At 38.9% G+C, this 18,213-nt stretch overlaps 2 protein-coding genes across 2 annotated transcripts; one reads left to right on the top strand and one right to left on the bottom strand.

Annotated features, from left to right (window-relative positions):
- Nucleotides 1-97: 97 nt before the first annotated feature.
- ctu2 (cytosolic thiouridylase subunit 2 homolog (S. pombe)) lies at nucleotides 98-8,540 on the top strand. Its single transcript, XM_079363511.1, has 16 exons — nucleotides 98-466; nucleotides 759-833; nucleotides 1,215-1,293; nucleotides 1,458-1,517; nucleotides 1,907-1,967; nucleotides 2,082-2,191; nucleotides 3,131-3,366; nucleotides 3,745-3,880; nucleotides 4,093-4,224; nucleotides 5,073-5,164; nucleotides 5,892-5,989; nucleotides 6,491-6,589; nucleotides 7,000-7,111; nucleotides 7,654-7,720; nucleotides 7,855-7,913; nucleotides 8,375-8,540. The coding sequence occupies exons 1-16, from the start codon at nucleotides 411-413 to the stop codon at nucleotides 8,433-8,435; spliced, it is 1,533 nt and encodes a 510-aa protein (XP_079219637.1). The 5' UTR covers nucleotides 98-410; the 3' UTR covers nucleotides 8,436-8,540.
- A 1,031-nt stretch (nucleotides 8,541-9,571) lies between these two features.
- cdk1 (cyclin dependent kinase 1) lies at nucleotides 9,572-16,437 on the bottom strand. The gene is made up of 8 exons (XM_079363521.1): nucleotides 16,339-16,437; nucleotides 15,146-15,188; nucleotides 14,793-14,949; nucleotides 14,360-14,483; nucleotides 12,143-12,313; nucleotides 10,845-11,008; nucleotides 10,118-10,259; nucleotides 9,572-9,836 (listed from the first exon to the last, which is right to left on the bottom strand). The coding sequence occupies exons 2-8, from the start codon at nucleotides 15,180-15,182 to the stop codon at nucleotides 9,720-9,722; spliced, it is 912 nt and encodes a 303-aa protein (XP_079219647.1). The 5' UTR covers nucleotides 15,183-15,188; nucleotides 16,339-16,437; the 3' UTR covers nucleotides 9,572-9,719.
- Nucleotides 16,438-18,213: the final 1,776 nt, after the last annotated feature.

Below are 18,213 nucleotides of genomic sequence, written 5' to 3'. Positions count from 1 at the left end.
TCATTACTCAGTCTGCTTTTTAATTTCGACATACACACTCCTCACCACTAGGTGGCGGTAAGGAATATTTTTGTTGTCTGTCAACTACCCTGAAAAGTAGAGTAGATTATCTACGTCATCGAAATGAGCCAATGTTTAGATTGCAGCAGACACGAGTGTCTGTAATAAACTCGGTTAAAACAGATAAAAAACAAAATAAAAGTTACATTGAATGTCGTTGTAGCGAAGAAGAGCAGCCAATGATCTCTCAGAGAAACGCGAGGTCATATGTATGTCATCGTTGCTTTAAGGAGACATAAAGTGCCACCGTTTCACAAGTTAGACGCAAGAAAAATCGTGCAGATTTGCTCATCAACCATCGCGAGCGACGAGGTAGAAGTAGAAGAAGTGGTTTACTGTAGTCTTTCATCATGTGCCAGGTAGAGGAAGAATACCACGAGCAGCTGGAGAGCGTGGCGGTGCCCAGGTGGGTCTGCTCTCTTTACAGAGACCACCAACCTGACAGTCAGCTCTATACTATACTGTGATTGGATGTGCTGTCAACACATGAACTCACTTTCTTGAGTCAGTCTTAGTTTGTACATCATATTCATCTTCACATCTGAGACTGTTGAGCAAAGGAAACACATAATTCTCAGAGTCGTGAATATTTCCACAGTTCAGCCTTTTCTTGTATAAATGACCACACATAAATGTGTCATAAAATGTAAATCAGTGCCTCACGGTTTTAATGGTGTCTTCTGCTTCTCGTGTGTTAGTGTCTCCAAGAAATGCGTGAAATGTAAGGAGGCGACTGCCGCTGTGGTCATCAAAGCGGGAGATGCATACTGCAGGTAAGACATGCAGCACTCTGCCCTGTTCATCGGTCTCTGCTGAACACTTGGTGGATTGTGTTATACATGACCATTGAGATTGATTTATGGTGACTGAAGATGATGAGCCGTGTGCTCGTGCATCAGGCATATGCATAGACTTGATTTTAAACTTTTTCAGAAGTCTCTTATATCAGCATTTTTCACTGCAGTGTAAATACGGTTTTTTTGCGCTTCATCCTTATTAGTTTTCTGTTCCTGTACAGTCCATGTTTTTCATATATCTGATGTCACACTATCAGCTGGAGGTGTGGTTGGAATAACATTCTGTACGTTGTTCATTTAAGACATGAACTGTGTTTTTAGATGCTTTTTCTAAAATCAGTTCTCTGTCCGTGTCAGGGAATGTTTCAAAGAATACTTCATCCATAAGTTCAGAGCCATGCTGGGCAAAAACAGGATAATTTTCCCTGCTGAGAAGGTAAGCTGTGTGCCCAATTTTTGCTATTTAATACGTAATACGATTACAGATCACTCTTACTTCTCATTGCACAACCCTGGTGCGAGTCATTTTCTGATTTCTACTTATAAACAAAGTCATTTATGTGCAGCAGCTTTATATTTGTCTGTGTTCTCTGGTTGTAGGTACTGCTGGCTGTCTCTGGAGGTCCTTCTTCCTGCTCAATGCTCAGTCAAGTCCAAGAGGTTCATCTGTTTGTCTCAAAGTCCATCTATGTAGTCACCATGAAGGAGAGTGCACAAACAGAGAAACATAGAAATAGGATGTTTGCCTTTCCTGTGGATAACTGGATAACATCTGTCATGGCCACATCATGGTGCCATGGCTACTGTGTGATCATCTACACTTAACATCTTTTAATGTTAGAGTCAGTGACTACTATGTTTCGTCACATGGATCCTTTTCACATATGGACCAAAGTACCAAAACCATAAACATAAACTGGTACAAGATGATAAAATGCTACTAAGATCTCTACAATCAGTTAATATTCTGTTTAAAGCTGTATATGCATCATAACCATGTTTTCTTTGTTAAAAACAAAAACAAAACTAAAGACCTTTCTTCCTTCCAGGGTTTGAGTCAGAATGCTCACAACAAGTTGAGATTCTTACCTGGAATAGTCTACATAGATGGTAAATTATATGACACTTAAACTGAGTTGAATTCTTTTCATGTTTGTCCAGGGAGTTGTTTTGTTCTTGAAATGATTTGGGACAGAATATTTAACACTTACTGTGTGTTTCCAGAGGGAGGTGCTATAGGTCAGTCTGTGGAGGAGAGACAGAGGACTGTGGCTGAGCTGCACGCTGTTTTCAAAGCTACTGGTTTCCCCTTCCACATTGTGCCTCTGGAACAGGTCAGTGTGTGTGGACACTTGAAGGGTCACCTTTACTTAGCAGGCGAATACTTAGCATGAAAGTCACTAAATGCAGATTAGTGTGGTCTGAATTACAATGCAACGATCCAATCACCTTCTCAGGAGCGTCTGTGGTTTAGGTTTTAAGACATTCTGATGGGCCCACATAAACGTCTCTTAGATCACATCAGCTGCCACCTTTCAGCAATTTAGAGAGTCTATGACCAATATTTTGAAATATATTTCATGTGGATAATTGATAGTATTGATTTATACTTCCGCCTGCTGGTCGTGATTAAAGTTAAAGTTACAGTTACAATACAATGGCAACACCGGGATTGTTTTCTGTATTGATATGTAAAGATTTATTGACATAATTATAGTTATTTATATAATCATCTTATAATAAATAATTATATATTATCTTCCTGGTTGTTCTCAGGAACAGTTTCCCTGCACACAGCCAAAGTTCACTGACACATCATTGGTCAATATTACTCTGAATGGACTACAACCAGTGCGAAATTATATGAAGGCTTCGCCTTTGGAGACCGAACTGATTAGATTGCCTTGTTATCTGTAAATGTGGTAACACCTAGTAAAAACCCATCTTAAAAAAACATGCTTTTAGTTTTATGCTATTGTGAATGAGCCATTATTGCTCAGTTTAAAGAAAATCCAGCAACCCAAAGCCCTTTGTGTATAGAGGAAAGAGGATTCATTTCAGCCAGACTGTTCTCAAATGCTGCACATCACTAAAACAATACGATATGGCTAATAAGTCAAGCAAAGTGAGACAGAGTGGAGTTTAAAGACAATCTCAAACATGATGCCAGTCTCTTGTCTACATACTGTGCAACCAGCTCAAACTATGAGTTACAGTAACAGAGCACATATATACCGTACAATAAATGAATGTGTTCACCATACTTCTTTCAGGTTCTGGACCTTCCCACTTCAGTTTTGGCTACAGGCCCATCAGCCTCAGAGCGACCGGCCAGTGCGTACAAAGCAGCTGTAGATCACTTCATTCAGAGCAGTAGCTGTTTGACGCCCCAAGAACAGAAGGAACCATCACTACCTGATGTTCAAGAAGCCCACACACAGTTACTGCAGCAGCTGATGGTCTCTGCTAAGACGCTGACCGCTAAAGAGGATCTACTTTACACACTGAGGTAGAACAGAGAGGGCCATGTTCTATGCTTCTACAGTGCCTGACTCTCATCTTTCTCTATGAGCTCTTTAGATGGCATTTCAACCGCTGTGGCGTAACAAAGCTCAGCCATCTTTACATCTCTGTACATTAATGTTGATGAACCGGTGTATTGTAGAACTTTACACAGCAGCCTCTGCTATCAGTGTGTGAATGGATCGATGTGACCTGAGTTGTAAGAAGCGACTCGAGCAGTCATAAGATTTGAAAAGTGCTATACAAGCTGTTTTCCATTTAGCATTTAGGTCTCTCAACGGAGGTCGTTTTAATAAAGCACAGTCTGTATTTTAGATTTGCTTACTTCCTACCATCCTGACATCACTGTGCGTTCTCCTTGAAGGCAGCATCTGCTGGTGCACACAGCTCGAACTGAAGGCTACAGTAAGCTGATGCTGGGAGACAACTGCACCAGACTGGCTGTCAAACTGCTCACCAACGTGTCACTGGGCAGAGGAGCACAGCTGGCTCAGGACACAGTGAGTGTGTGTGTGTGTGTGTGTGTGTGTGTGTGTGTGTGTGTGTGTGTGTGTGTGTGTGTGCATGAGGAGATACTTTTTACAGTTCGGCAAGTACAACATTGCATTTACTGAAAGCAGGAGAAATATGCATGAGATATTCCCTCCTTTTTGATGTATAATGAGACAGTTCTTCTATGGCAAATATGACGCGTGTGTGTTTGTTTTTACAGGGTTTCTCAGACTCTAGGTATGGGGACATCATTTTAGTGCGGCCAATGAGGGACTACTCTGCTAAAGAAATTGGTCTTTACAACCACTTGTTCAGCGTTCCCTCTGTTTTCAATCCAAGCCTGGAAACTAAGGTAAGATTGGAAGTAGTACATGTAGAAGATGGATAGGTCTAAATGATGTAAATGACATTGATTAAAGGTGGTGTACTGAATTCAGAAATGAAAGGAAGGAAAGACTTTGATGTTTTCCTTATTTACTGGATATTGATTTATTCATCCATGGCATGGATATCATTTCCAACCATAAAGAGAGAATATTGGTAAGATTATTGCTGCAGCTGCTCAAAGTGTTTTTAAACCCCTTCTTTCTGTGGTCAGGAAACAGGCTCATTCTAACCCAAACAACAATCATGCGTTGAACATTTATGGCGCTAAAGAGTGCACGTAGAGGTTGGGGGAATAACATGGATCTGTGTGCTCTGAGTTATAGAGGGAACTTACCTGTAGCTGTTCATAAGATAAGAGATTATTCTTCATGCATTCTTTTTTATCTTCTCTGTCCTAAAAAACATATTCGTTGGTTCATGTTCAACTCACTGTTATATGATTGAGGAATTGATCTTTAGAAAGTCTTTCCAAAAATGTCCTGCCATGTAGAGACAGCAACAACAGCAACAAAGATCTGAGCAACAAAGGATCCTGACCCCACCAGCTGCTTAAAATCTTCATGTTTCCACACAGTTTGATGATTTAAAACTCTGCACTGAAAAATCAATTCAACAGTGATAAGTGTGTGCTAGAACAAGAAGCTGGCTTTTGAAGGGAGCAGTTATAGACAGTTTTTTTTGGTACTTTCTGTAATCTAACACATAAATATATCTCTGTTTTGTGTTAATTTTTTACTTTGTTTCCATAAGAACATTCAAAATAAGTTCATCCATCAGTTTGTTGCATTCAGTGTGTTGTTATTTGTTCCACAGACGTCAGAAAAGGCCAGTATCCAGCGTCTGACGGAGGGCTTCATCACCAGACTGCAGGCAGACTTCCCCTCTACTGTCAGCATCATCTACAGGTCGGTAGGAAATCAATAGAATTGTGATCACCAATTTTTTCCAGCTCATCATTCTGGTCAATTAAAAGGCAAAGAGTAAAGGACACTCAAGGACAGATCAGCTGTTTGGTCTGAATACACTTCAGAACATTTCTAAACAGTAGCATAGGGCCTTCTGTAAACAAAACGGGTGTCTCCTTATCTAACTGGGAAATATCTCATGTTCAGTGCATAAAGGGTTTATTGTATCCACTCAGGCCAAGCACAACAATAAACTGAGTTTCTCTATCCGGGCAGAAGAATGGAAAAATGGTTTCAAATCATCATCATTTATAATCTGATAAATCTCCTGATCCTTTATAATTGGTGAATCTTGTCTGTCCTTTACTGAAGAGTCACTTAATTATTTTGGAGTCTAGGTGCCTCTTCACCTTATGTCTTTTTACTAACTGCTTGTTTAGGCTGCTATTATCCAGTTTTAACTGGTCCTTCCACCTGTAGATATGTTATTATAGCTTATTATGAATACCATTGTTTTTCACACAGGCTATTCATATTAAAGCCAATTAGAGGGTTTCTAGCCAGCACATAAACTATCAAAATCCTCAAGTTTTTAGATTCGACTCCATTAGTTTATACTTTATTGACCAGAAGTTCAAACGAAAGAATTGTAAATAAAACATTTAACACATTCTTAACATGTTTGGAAGCCTTTGTAATGTAAAAGAAATCCTGCTGTGTCTCATAGGACCGGCGAGAAGCTGCAGACGGCGTGCAAGAGCTCCTCCACAGGTGACCATGGTGACAGATGTTTGCTCTGCATGTGCGCCCTGCATACTGCTGCTGGTGAGTGTTGGAATACAAAGGATTTTACAGTCAGGATATTCACTTTGTGAGCTCAAAGTAAAGGGCCAACAGGACTCCTTCCAACACAGCATTCATAAAACTGTCAAAACAGACTCTGATTCACTAAAATACCATCAGTATAAAATGCAGCATTTGTTTCTGCATTAATCATGAACAGCAATCAAAATACCACTATTTATTATTTGTGGTTAACACAAATTATTGTGCCCAGACATTTCTCCTTGTACAAGTACACACATGAACAGAAATTGTGTAAAGTACTGTTGTAAAAGAAGAAAAAAAGATTTGTATCTAACCAGTAAACTGTCTTCTCTTTTGGGGGGTGAAAATAATCTCATATTCTGTCTGCAACTTGTGGTTGGCTAAAAAAAAAAAAAAAAGAGTCTTTATTATTTATTATATTTATTAAATTTGTTTTTAAATGAGTCTTTTTCCCATCTTTTTCTTTCTGCCATGTTTATCCTTTTTTTTTCTTTTCAGATCAAGCGTCCGCCTTTAATATGACACTGATCTCAGAGCAGCTCTCCCAAATCAAATCTTCAGGGAACACCAATGCCAAACTCCTTAGACCAAACCCAGGTTCAGTATACTCTCAGTCACTTCATGCTGTTAATAGTCATACTTTGAAGTATTCCTTGTAGTTATTGTTTGTCCACAGAAAAATCATTTTTGACTTTGAGGATCCTTTTTTCCAGTCAGAATGAAAAGAAAGTTCAGAAATATGAGCAGCTGTCACCAGGCCAGCCAAACAGTTCAGTCTGAATACTTAGTGGCTTGTCCTGTAGCTTTGAATAAAGTAAAAAAAACACCACTTTAATAACGTAATGGAATAATAAAGTGCAGAGTTGTCATCATTTGATATAAAAGGATTCCTACCTGAGTGTCTGGGCCTTTTTAAATACATCATACAGCTCACCAGAGGCTCATGATTGAGTCTAAACTCAGTTTCCAGATGTTAATAACATCAGTGTCCTTTGTTTCCAATCAAGCTCAATGTGTGCCTGAATCAGACGCTCCCCCTGATCAGTGCTGTTCCTCTGGAGGAAAGGAGGTCTGTGGGAGAGCAGCAAGTGGTGGAGGAGGCTGCTGTTCTTCTGCCAAGTACGTGTTCAGTGATTCTTTCTCTTCATTTGTGGCTTTAAACGGCATGTTTCCATCTTTTCTGTGCTTTGTCATACTCGTCCTCCTTAGTGTCACTGTGGGTTTTTGCTGCTTGCTAATACGCAGTGAACATTAAGTGCAGCTGAGGCTGATATTAATGACCTTATTATTATTGTGGGTTCATAACTGTAGTAAAGTCTTATAATGGTGCCGTAACTGATGTATTGCTGTTGTTCTACTCAGCCCAGCTGTCTTTAGAGCCACAGTGATTCAGTCAGCCCAGAGCTAATCAACCAGCTGTAGCTCCTATACTGTACCTATGTCACATACCCCACCTTTAGTGTACCCGGGCAACAAAACAATATATATTATATATAATGTATGTACTATCCAGAGGCCTGCCACATACTAATCTGAGACTTAGCTCTGTGAGTTTGCAACAGATTGCAGAGCCAACATACTCTGCTGAATGATTAAATTAAGTGTACTATCTGCTCTCAGTGTTATCCTGTGACTCAGTTTTCTGTGTGTTTCTGTTGTAGGGTAACAGAGACACCAAATCTGAAAAACCTGTTGTGTTACAGCTGTAAGCTGACCTTCAAAGACATGGTGAGTGAAAACCAATAAACATACTGACTGAGTGTGATGATTACCAAAAAACATTTGTGTTTGTTGTCAACGATTTAATTCAAGATTCAAATAATTTAGGAACTTCTTTTTTTTGTTCTTTCCCTCCCACCCAGTCTTCACCTGATCATCTCCCTCTCTACATCCTGTCAGAAGCACAGAGGAGGCAAAGAAGGTGACGAGAACTAATAATTCCCTTCACAAAACTTCTGATCAGTTCTACAAAGTATAACATAATATGCATGTTTCGGATTAAGTCATACCTATCCTGTGGTATTGTTTCAATTCTCTTAGTTGTCCATTGAGGCACTAAAAAAAAAAAAAAAGGCAGCCTGTTGTGTGTGTGTGTAGTAAAATATCATTGAGTTCCACAATTCTGGATCTGGAGCAGAGTAAGAGGGAAAAAGAAAGAGTAAACAGCAGCAGAGTATACAGCTGTTATAATTATTATCACGTGATTTCACTAGTCAGTCATTTATTGAAACTACATATCTAAGGTATACAATACTCCAAGATAAACAATAACAACTGAAGCTTAAATGAAATAAATCCCACAGTGCTCTTTTGTCCCGAGTCTTCTAACCTGTGTTGTGTTGTGTTGTGTTGTGTTGTGTTGTGTTGTGTTGTGTTGTGTAGGTCTCACATGAGAGAGGAGATCAGTGAGTTCTTGCTGGACGACGGTGATAATGGGGATTAAAGGGAGGAAACAGACAAGAAGCTGAGTCTATCTGTAGGCTAGATACAAATATAATTTTACTTTTATCTATGTACAACTTCTCAAATAAAGATGTCATGCAAATCATATGTATGTATATCTATGTATTCTTTACAAAGCCAAACATCTATAATCTATGTCCAGTTATACTTTGATGTCATAGCGGCTGCAGCCCAATCCCTACAGGCGAGGAGTGGGAATCTGTAGCAAAGGAATGATCCACAAAGTCCTCCTATAGTAAAAGATCCTTTAGGCTGAGTATTTGATGGACACCAAAACATTGAAATGAGAGAGGTCACATTACAACAGCAATCTGCAATGACATGTATTTGATTTGTTTAAAAGGTTGTTGACTTCAAATGAATCAGTAGGAAATGTTTTTATTTAGGATCTCCCTAAAGGAGATGTCTGCTAATTCAGATTAAACCTCCCATCTTGTTTTAGACGGAATGTTGGATGTCTGTTGCTTGTTCCCGCCTCTGGAAATCTCATTTTATGGATAAGCCTTGTTACTTGACACACTGGACAAAGAAAGGGACCGAAACGTTGGGCTTTTTCTCATAAATCAGTGATACTTGTAAAAAGTACTGTGTGGGATTTTTTTTTTCAAGTAATGGTTTGTCAGTCTCTGCCCCTACATTTTGAGATAGTTGGAGGTGCAAACCTTTAAAGAAACATGGATATGCCATCGAAAATCAACATTAGTACCTTAGGAAGCCCGCAATCATAAAAGTAATGAACTTCGTTACATTGGGTATATCAGATAGATACTGTATTAATCCTGAGGGAAATTCAAGCCATCAAACCTGTTTACAGAATTGACCCTCTACAATATTTCTCTCGTTTTGTCCTCACACAATACAGTTATTAGCGCCGTGCTAAACATTTTTCTTACAAATACTCAGGAAAAAACAAGATTGTTACTCTTTCCCATGGAGTATGTTGGGGGGGGGGGGGGTTTCCCCTCAGTCTAGCTATAGGATTCATGAATCCATGCTGTTTGAATCCAAAGACAGTTTGTAGTCATGCACCTTTTATATCCAGTGAAGAAATGCACAACTTTAGTCACACAATTGACCTTTGGGAATATGTGAATCAAAAGAGGCGCACAATGATCATAGTTTTGAGACAGAAAGTGCGGTTTTATTGAAAAGACATTGTTGAAAGACAGAACATTGCTAAAGGTATACATTTTTTACACACAAGTATTTACAGAATGGTAATTCACAATGATTATGAATGTGTTTGTATGTAAAGTCAGTCATTTTAGATTTTGTTGATATTAGCAGCAGGGAGGGTGGACTTGTCCAGATCATCAAAGTAAGGGTGAGCCATGGCCTCCCGTGCAGAAACCCTTTTGGGAGGATTGTAGATCAGCATTTTCTACAGCAGAGAAACAAGATGGGAAGAGAGAAGTGAGACGTTGCTACTCAGGATTTATGTGCGGGAACGATGATAAAGATGAACACCATTCCTTATTAAAAAAAGAAAGAAAAGAAAAACCTTTGTTTTGTTTATATTTAAATTGAGAAATTCACCATTATGATACACTGAAGTCACATGCCTAATTATCAATTGAAATCTGATCACAAATATTGCACATTTTTGCCATCACATCAAAGTTTAAATATTTTGATTATCAAAATAAAAGGCCTAATACTTACCGCCAGCAGATCCAAGCCATTATTATCAAGGTTTTTCACCATCGACGACAGGTTACCAGATTTCCATTTTGGGAATGTGTTTTTGTAGTCAGGCAGGCTTTCCACCTCAGGCCACACATCATTGTTTGGGGTTCCAAGAGTCCTGGAAGGGGCAGAAACAGACATGAATTCAATAGGCAGAGCGACAGAGAAGGAACGACTACACACACGTCTGATAGGTCAGGAACTTTTTCCTTTATCTGATTTATTATCCTTTATTCCTGCACGGACCTTCTTTATTTACTTTTATTCTATCCAGAATTGGCAGCTTCTAAAATCAAACACTCCCAGCATCACAACTCCCATTACTCATTTCATGAGTAAGATACTCTTAACTGGTTTTTAAAGATGGTGTAGTTTAGGTTCTGATTCACAGTTGTGTGCCCTATTGGCACGTAAGTATTTCTTAATTCCGAGTCTATATTATGTCAGCACTGTTCACTGACTTTTTATATTACTAGCCATCTAATTCTGCCAAATTCTAATACAAACAACAGTTTTGCCATTTTCAATCAGATCAGAGAGGGGACTACCTGATAAATACCATATAGGTTTATCATTCCCATAGCCTTGGTTACAGTTGATAAATATTTAACTTAAATTCATACAAATTAATTCACTAGCTCTGATTTACACAACCACAGAGGGTTTTACTAAAGGTGTGTCGGGTATTCTCTGGTATAATCACCTGAAGATCCTGAACAGCTGGTCTATCTCAGAGTCTCCATGGAACAGAGGCTTCTTTGTGGCAAGTTCAGCAAAAATGGTCCCAGTGCTCCAAACATCAACGGGGGTTGAATATCTGGGTGAACCCAGGAGGACTTCTGGGGCCCGGTACCATAGAGTTACAACCTGAGGACACACATGAGGAGACATTCAGCAAAGTTCTTCTTTTGTAGTTGAACAAATATCCCGTTAAAAATCTGTCAAGAGGGACGGAAAAACAATAATAATTAAAAAAAAGTGTGATGTAAATCTGTCGCTAACAACCCTCAGGTAAATCCCTGAAGGGACTGAGCTGCATCTTTAGCCCCGTTTCCACCGAGCGGTCCCGTATGGATCACTACAGTTTGGTAAAGCCTCATACTGTTTGATAGCCGCGTCAGCTACGTAATATGGTGAGATTATAGCAGCGCGACAGTGTACAGCACTAATAAATTCAACAAAGAAGAAAAACGCAACACAGTAAATAAAGACCAACATAAGCAAATCATCTTCTTTGTTGTTGCAGTGTTTACGCTATGAGTTTAGCAGTGGCAGTGTGCTGCTTCTGAAATATGACCACTGTAGACTTTTTTTTTTTTTTTTTTTTTTAATGAGAGGGGAAAGGAAAGGAAGACGATCAAATGTGACCACTGCTGCTGAGTTGTTTTTATTTATTTAAGAGAGGAACAGGGAAACGAAATGAAAGGAGAAATAACTTCATAGTATTTTGCACTACGGACGCCTGAGATCAGGACAAGCGATTGTGGACGCACTTTAGTAGAGACATTAATTGTGTTTTCTGAAACAGACAATAATCAGGATGATCCCTGTCTGTGTCGCAATTCTTCGTCCTTACATGAATAAATGAGTAAAATATACCAATTGAAGTCTGCTCTCAACTGAGCCTCGGCACACAGACACACCGAGGTTCATGGTCGACACACGCATCATTCGAATGCTCGTCCTTTGACTGGTAACTGAGGCAGTCTTCTCAGATGTAAAGGAAAAGCGAGCTGCTTTTCATACAAACTATTTTATCAGTCTCGACAAGAGAATAAAAAAGACAAATGTTATAGCGTGCCTGCTGTTTGGCCTAAAGCCCTGCATTAAACATAAATCCAGAGAACTGTTTGTCCATGAGCTTAACGATCCTCTCCGTACAACCAATCATGTACAGGTACCAAAAAATAAAGTGCAAGTGTATAGTACCGTTTTTTGGTACCAATCTCTATCTGCAGTGCATTTTTTTAGTCCGAAAATCTCAGTAGTGTGAAGACTCACCTCATGGGTGTAGACCCTGACAGGAACACCAAAAGCACGTGCTAAACCAAAGTCTGCCAGTTTGATGACTCCTTTGTTGTCAATCAGGAGGTTTTGGGGTTTAAGGTCCCGGTGGAGGACACGACGACAGTGACAAAAGTAGATGCCCTCCAAGATCTGGTAAAGGTAGCTCTGAAAAGAGATGGAGGAGAGTAAACATGGAGATGGACAAATGTTTAGAGCTGTGAAACTATTATTGGTGATATAAGAAGGAGCAGTTGATGGAGGAGCAGTTTCCCCCCCTGCAATATTTCTATTACAGGAAAACCCACTTCAGTTTAGAGCCGTGGTTCCCAAAATTTTCCGTTAGACCCCCCACTAATCTGCTAATCATTCAAATACTAAAAATGGTGGTGGGTTATGGAGAGACCGGGCTGGTAATTCTCTAAAACAGGGGTCCCCCAACATCTTTCCCTTGGAGCACCCTACTTGCTAATCTAAGGGTAGACTGCGCCAAAACACACTCGATTCCTAAAGTCTAGTCCGAACAATTCCTTGGCTCTGGTACAGGTGGAAAGTGTGCCTCATCATGGTGCAGTTGCTCATGCATGAGCACAAGCACGGGTACACAACATAAGGTATAATTAAAATACTCGACTCCATTATCGAGAAACCTTTAAGTTTTATGGAGGTATATGAATATTATAATATCTTAAATGAGCCCAAAAAATCAGTAAAGTTGCATTTATTTACATTTTATTTATATTTTGTTTTCTGATGTGCGGACGCATACTTGACCGCACGTCCCTTCTTTTTGTTTTTTACTTGTTAGTCTGCCTGTCTTGTAAACTGAGCATCATGATCACTTAAATCCATGCACACAGTTCCAGCCACCAGGATTTTCCCCTCCAGGGCAGTAGCCAGTCAGCTGGTTTCCACGCACTTCCCAGGCATAGAGAGAGCCTCCCTCTTCGCATACATTACACCGTTAACACGCTCATGTATCCAATTGTAGGCTGTCGCCAGTAGGTGGCGCTTACCTCACAAGAACGCGTCAGCCTTATAGTAATATTGAGCTGATCTTAGGACATTGTAACTCAGACATTTACAGTGTTAGTGAATCCTGAATCACATCAGCTGCTGCACAAATATTAAACTTTTTATATGACTTTCTCTATGACATTAAATGTATTCATCACTACGCAACAACTGGAATTTTAATGTGCAAACCTTTTACTCCTGTACTTCTTTAATGAGCATTGTTTACATGTCCTTAAAATAATTGTTGTACTGTACACTATGACACAGTGGAATCCTCAGTTTATTTTATGATGTAGCGCACTTGGCACGGCTCCAGCCTGTGTCACGGTGCATGATCAGCGGCGCAGTGGTTGGGGCGCAAAAGCTGCTCCGCTATTTTATAACGAAGTTGTATTTATCATTGAGAGGAGGATTATCTGTTCACGGGTCACATCGCTGTCACAGGTTGCGTGTCTCTGTGTGATGAACATTTGCTCTTACAGTGACTGAGTGATCCGGGGAGCTGTTACAATGCACTCACGTTTGAACAAAAAGGTGCACTGAAACGCTCATAATTTGATTCCCTCCGCACAGGATGTTTGCTTCACATCATGCTTGTTGCATTTGTAGGAACTTAGATTATTTTATTTTTTTTGTAGGGATGTTACAAGTCCGCCTATGTCACCGCGGGAGATCTCGGCGACTGCACGGCCCTACGCAGGAAAGTGCACGGACAGTGGCAGGGAAGGGTAGGGATTTTTTTTTTTGGCTTCATCTGTATGATGATGTTACAGTATGAGTGTCCTACAAAAGGCTAAGCTACTTCCCCAGAACTCTCAAGAAAAAAAAGTGATGCTGTCAAGAAAAACTATACATTTGAACAGTCCAAAGAGTAGGCCAATTCTCTTAAACTACAAGTTAGCTCAGTAGCCCTTTATCTTTCTTAAGCTTTGTAGTCCTCCGTTACTGTCCATGGATTTAGAGGATGTTCTTATGCTAACAGTTTTACAGGTGTGTTTTTTTTAGGTTTAATTGCAGCTAAGATATTAGCTATTGCTAAGGTGGAACTGAAACTTTCTTTTATGGGGAAGATGATAAGAATACTCATTTGTGTATAATCACTGAATGTCAAGCCCTGTGTGTGGGGTTTAAAATGTTTAACTTTAGGGCATGACACTATTGCCACTGTACTCAGAGTTTATCAGCAAACACATTTACCTTAACCAGCATAGGATCCATGTACTGGCCAGAGGGGATAGTGTCCAAGTACTTCTTCAGGTCCATGGACAGGAATTCAAAGATGAGGTAAAGACGAGACTCCTGCATCAGGACATCCAGGAGCCTGTGAGAAACAAATACACACGTAACTACTTTTTAAATTTACAGAATATTCATGCATATATTTCCTGGCCTTTACTGACAGTATACAAACTGATAACGGAAAATGAGCAATGGCAGTGCTTCTTCTACGACTGCTCTACAGAGACCATATTTTGTGCTGCATGGAGACATCTGTAAAATGTCTCTGTTGTTTTTATTTAAGAGCAATGTGAGCAGTGAATGTCATAACTATCTCATTTGAAGACCATGTTAAATGACAGTTTATGCTGAGGATGCCAGAAACTCTCTATTCTGCACGAGCCAGCCATACCGTACAACATTTGGATGCTTCAGCTCCTGAAGCAGAGACACCTCTCTGACAGCAGTGCTGGGAACCCCCTCCTCCTCACTCTCCAGACGAATCTTCTTCATAGCCACAACTTGCCCCGTGGCCTTGTGCCTGCCTTTGTACACCACGCCATATGTACCTGCAAAAACAAGTTCTCAGAGTTCATCTGATCATATCGAGCAGCACCACATTTACATTTATCAAACATTCAATTGAAGGATGCTGCGAACAATTTGACATGGATAGATAGATACTTTATTGATCAATTCAAGGTGATGTATCCCATTATTTTATCAGCATATCTGTGGAAAATTATTTAAACAAATACAACAAACCTTCTCCAATTTTCTCTATTTTCAAATAGTCGTCCATTTCAGCCTGAAAGACAAGAGAGAGAGAAAATGTGTTAACCCTCATGTTGCGTGGAATATTGTATTTGTGTCCAAAGGAAATTATCCCAAAACAATTTCACATTAAAAGATCAATGTCTTAATACAGTAAAACTCTTTTTTTTTTTGGAGCACCAAAAAAGGTGAAGAAGTTTCTCTCTCTCTCTCTGGGCAAGGCCTCAAAAAAACATTTCTATTGGCTACAAATCCTGCAAGAAAAGTTCAATATTATTGAAACAATGTTGAACAGGAGAGAGTTCCCCAGTAGAGATTGGGCTATGGTTCCCGTGGTGGTTGCCTGGGAACCAATGTGTGTGTGTGTGTCCATATGACAAATGAGGATGGACCCGAGATCAGTTTTTTACACTAATTGTAGTCTCCCCCATTCATTTCTAATTGGTCTTTTTTTTTTTACCGGGAACACCAAGAGTGTACAAGAGTTGAATAAAATACACCAAATTGTATGCAAATAAACACAATTATTTTGTGTGCTGAATCCTCTTTGTGGACAAAGTCATGGACTCTTAGGTCAGTCGGATCAATTTAAGTACTTTTTTCAGAGATGAAACCGGAACACAACATAAAGGTTGAAACATTTTGACGTTAGTTAAAGATTGTGACATCAAGTGTTTCTCTCTAACTTATTAAAGGCCCAAGAACTGACAAGACTGTGAGAGACTAGCGCAAACTTTATAAGATGAAGGTTACATTTTGGCCATCATGTTACTAGCTTCTACAACACATAAGCCATGAGCTGTTAACTTCAGACTACGACAAACCGCTTAAATTTCATGTAACATTGTGTACATTTGAGTGTTTTCAGCTTTTCAGCCTTCATGTTGGACACTTAACTTCAACTGCTACCTCGTGTTCCTCCAACAAAAGTAACGTCAAGAATAATATAGTAATGACGGCAATCATATAGTTGTAACTTAGCCGTTAAAATGACCAGTTTCCTCGAGCTAAGGTCAGCTACTTTAGCTTAAGCTAGCTCACTTAAACCCTTAATCGTCAAAGGCTCTTGATTTAGGCAGTGGAACCACTTTCTCACCCGACTAGATGATTCAATTTCTACCTAACCTGACAAATAATAAAATCATTATCCTCACATCTGTAAAATAGAATAAGGATTACGGTACCTGTGCAGTGTCGTATGTGCTCTGTGCTCACAGACTGCCGCTGGAATACTGACAAACTCATTTGAATTGACCGCAGTACAGCAACGGTTCAAAACAGACCAATGGGCTCCTGTAATGCGATTCAAAACCACCAATAAGAAAGCAGGTGGCTGCCATGTTGGATGAGCGGGAGCGAACGCGCTGTCTCCCCCCACCCATGAACAATTTCCTAACAAACATTGAGTTCTGTCTTTTTTTGTTTTTTTACTGGTATTATAGGTTGGAGAGGGAATCATACATTTACTAAAGAGGCCCTTCTTGCACAGTATTTGACATTTGTTCAGTAAAGATTAAAATGAATAACTGTTAACAGAGAGCTTGTGTAAAACAGAAGATAATGAACAAGACATAAAATATTTGATATATAGGATAAATAATACATGTCCATGTCTACCTGTTGTCTAGATTATTATCTATTATTTATTTTAAGACTAGGTCTATACAGAAGACATTGATGTGGTTTAATATGTGTGTGTATATATATATACGTGTGTGTGACAAGTAGACATGGGGGTAAACAGGTGATGAAAATTACACCTTATTGTACCTTTTTAATAGTAGGCTGCTAAATTGTTTGCCTCTATTGTTGTTGCTTGACAGCAGAGCAAGAGTTCTAGTAGAGTTTATTTGTCAACCTATGCTAAGTATTTGTTCATTTATTTGTCGAAATGCTTTTGTAATCATTTAGATCAGACACTACAGATACTGTTACGGTACTGTTGTTAATATAATTAATGGTCCCTATACACACCAGGGAAGTCAAGCGACGTTGTGTAGTTTAAAGTGGTAAAATAAACAATATCTTTTTGTTGATTCGTTTGTAGCTGCCTTCACAGCCCCAAACCAGAATTTATTCAGTTTGAACATGTACATTTAAGTTACAACCACCAGATTTTTAAATGAACAATATACTTCTGTGTATGTTTCTTACTGATTACTATTAACAACATTAAATGTTATCAATTTCCAAATCATTGGACATTGATAAATCTCTCATACAGTCTTCAGTCCTAAAAAAACAAATAATTTACGTCAGTTTAGGAATTACATCAGACATCATTTATCGACCCCAGATTGACTCTCATAAAAGAAAAACAATAAATAAAACTTTATCAGAAATACGATTCCAGTGATGTAAGAGATGTACAAAACAACATCTAGTTAAGCAATAATTTAACTGCACTATGAGAGATGTATCTGTACAAACACCTCACATCCTGTATTAACATATTATGTACACAAGGTATGCCTTAATTCACACGTGTAATGGATCCTGGAATAATGAAAGAAAGCCTTGGATATGTAAAATATGCATGTCCTATATGAAATACATTAAACATAAACAATGTGATAGTCACTGTGATTCACCAAAGCAAAGACCTTAAAGAAGCCCATTGTCCATTTTGGGACTTTGAAAGAAACCTATGCAGCGTCATACTTTTCAGCTATCTATCCACATATTTAAGAGAATCCACAAAAAAAATCTTGAAGTATTACAATATGATTTATATATTGCAAGAAAAAAGTGATTTTGCAGTTTAACATGACAAATCAAAATTTCCTTTGATATGATACATTTTCAGTAGTTTCCATGCGCATTGCAAATAGTAATAATTTATTTCTAAATAAACATACTCTGGAAGATCTGACACCGAGTATAGTATAGCAAAGAAAAAATGTAAAGCTACCAAGCTTAATGTCAAGATTGGCCTGTTAATTTGTAAGAAGTGAATCAAAATGATAACCTAAACTGGAAGGCTGCTTCTCTGCTCTACTTTGAAATACTAGTCACACAGTAGCTTTGTATAATAATATAGACTTAGTTTAAAACTATGT

This window comes from Symphodus melops (assembly GCF_947650265.1).
Source record: "Symphodus melops genome assembly, chromosome: 15".
Lineage (NCBI taxonomy): Eukaryota > Metazoa > Chordata > Actinopteri > Labriformes > Labridae > Symphodus > Symphodus melops.
The sequence above is the reverse complement of the archived record's forward strand: the minus strand, read 5'-3'. Positions and strand labels throughout refer to the sequence as shown.

Bases quoted from the DNA above. Each gene is read 5' to 3' on its own strand.
- ctu2 (XM_079363511.1), top strand. From the start codon at position 411: ATGTGCCAGGTAGAGGAAGAATACCACGAGCAGCTGGAGAGCGTGGCG. The intron at 3,367-3,744 runs GTAGAACAGAGA...TTCTCCTTGAAG, and splicing joins GATCTACTTTACACACTGAG to GCAGCATCTGCTGGTGCACA. The intron at 5,165-5,891 runs GTCGGTAGGAAA...TGTGTCTCATAG, and splicing joins ACTGTCAGCATCATCTACAG to GACCGGCGAGAAGCTGCAGA.
- cdk1 (XM_079363521.1), bottom strand. From the start codon at position 15,182: ATGGACGACTATTTGAAAATAGAGAAAATTGGAGAAG. The intron at 10,260-10,844 runs GTGATTATACCA...TGCCCCTTCCAG, and splicing joins CAGCTGTTCAGGATCTTCAG to GACTCTTGGAACCCCAAACA. The intron at 9,837-10,117 runs GTAAGTATTAGG...TCTCTGCTGTAG, and splicing joins ATGGCTTGGATCTGCTGGCG to AAAATGCTGATCTACAATCC.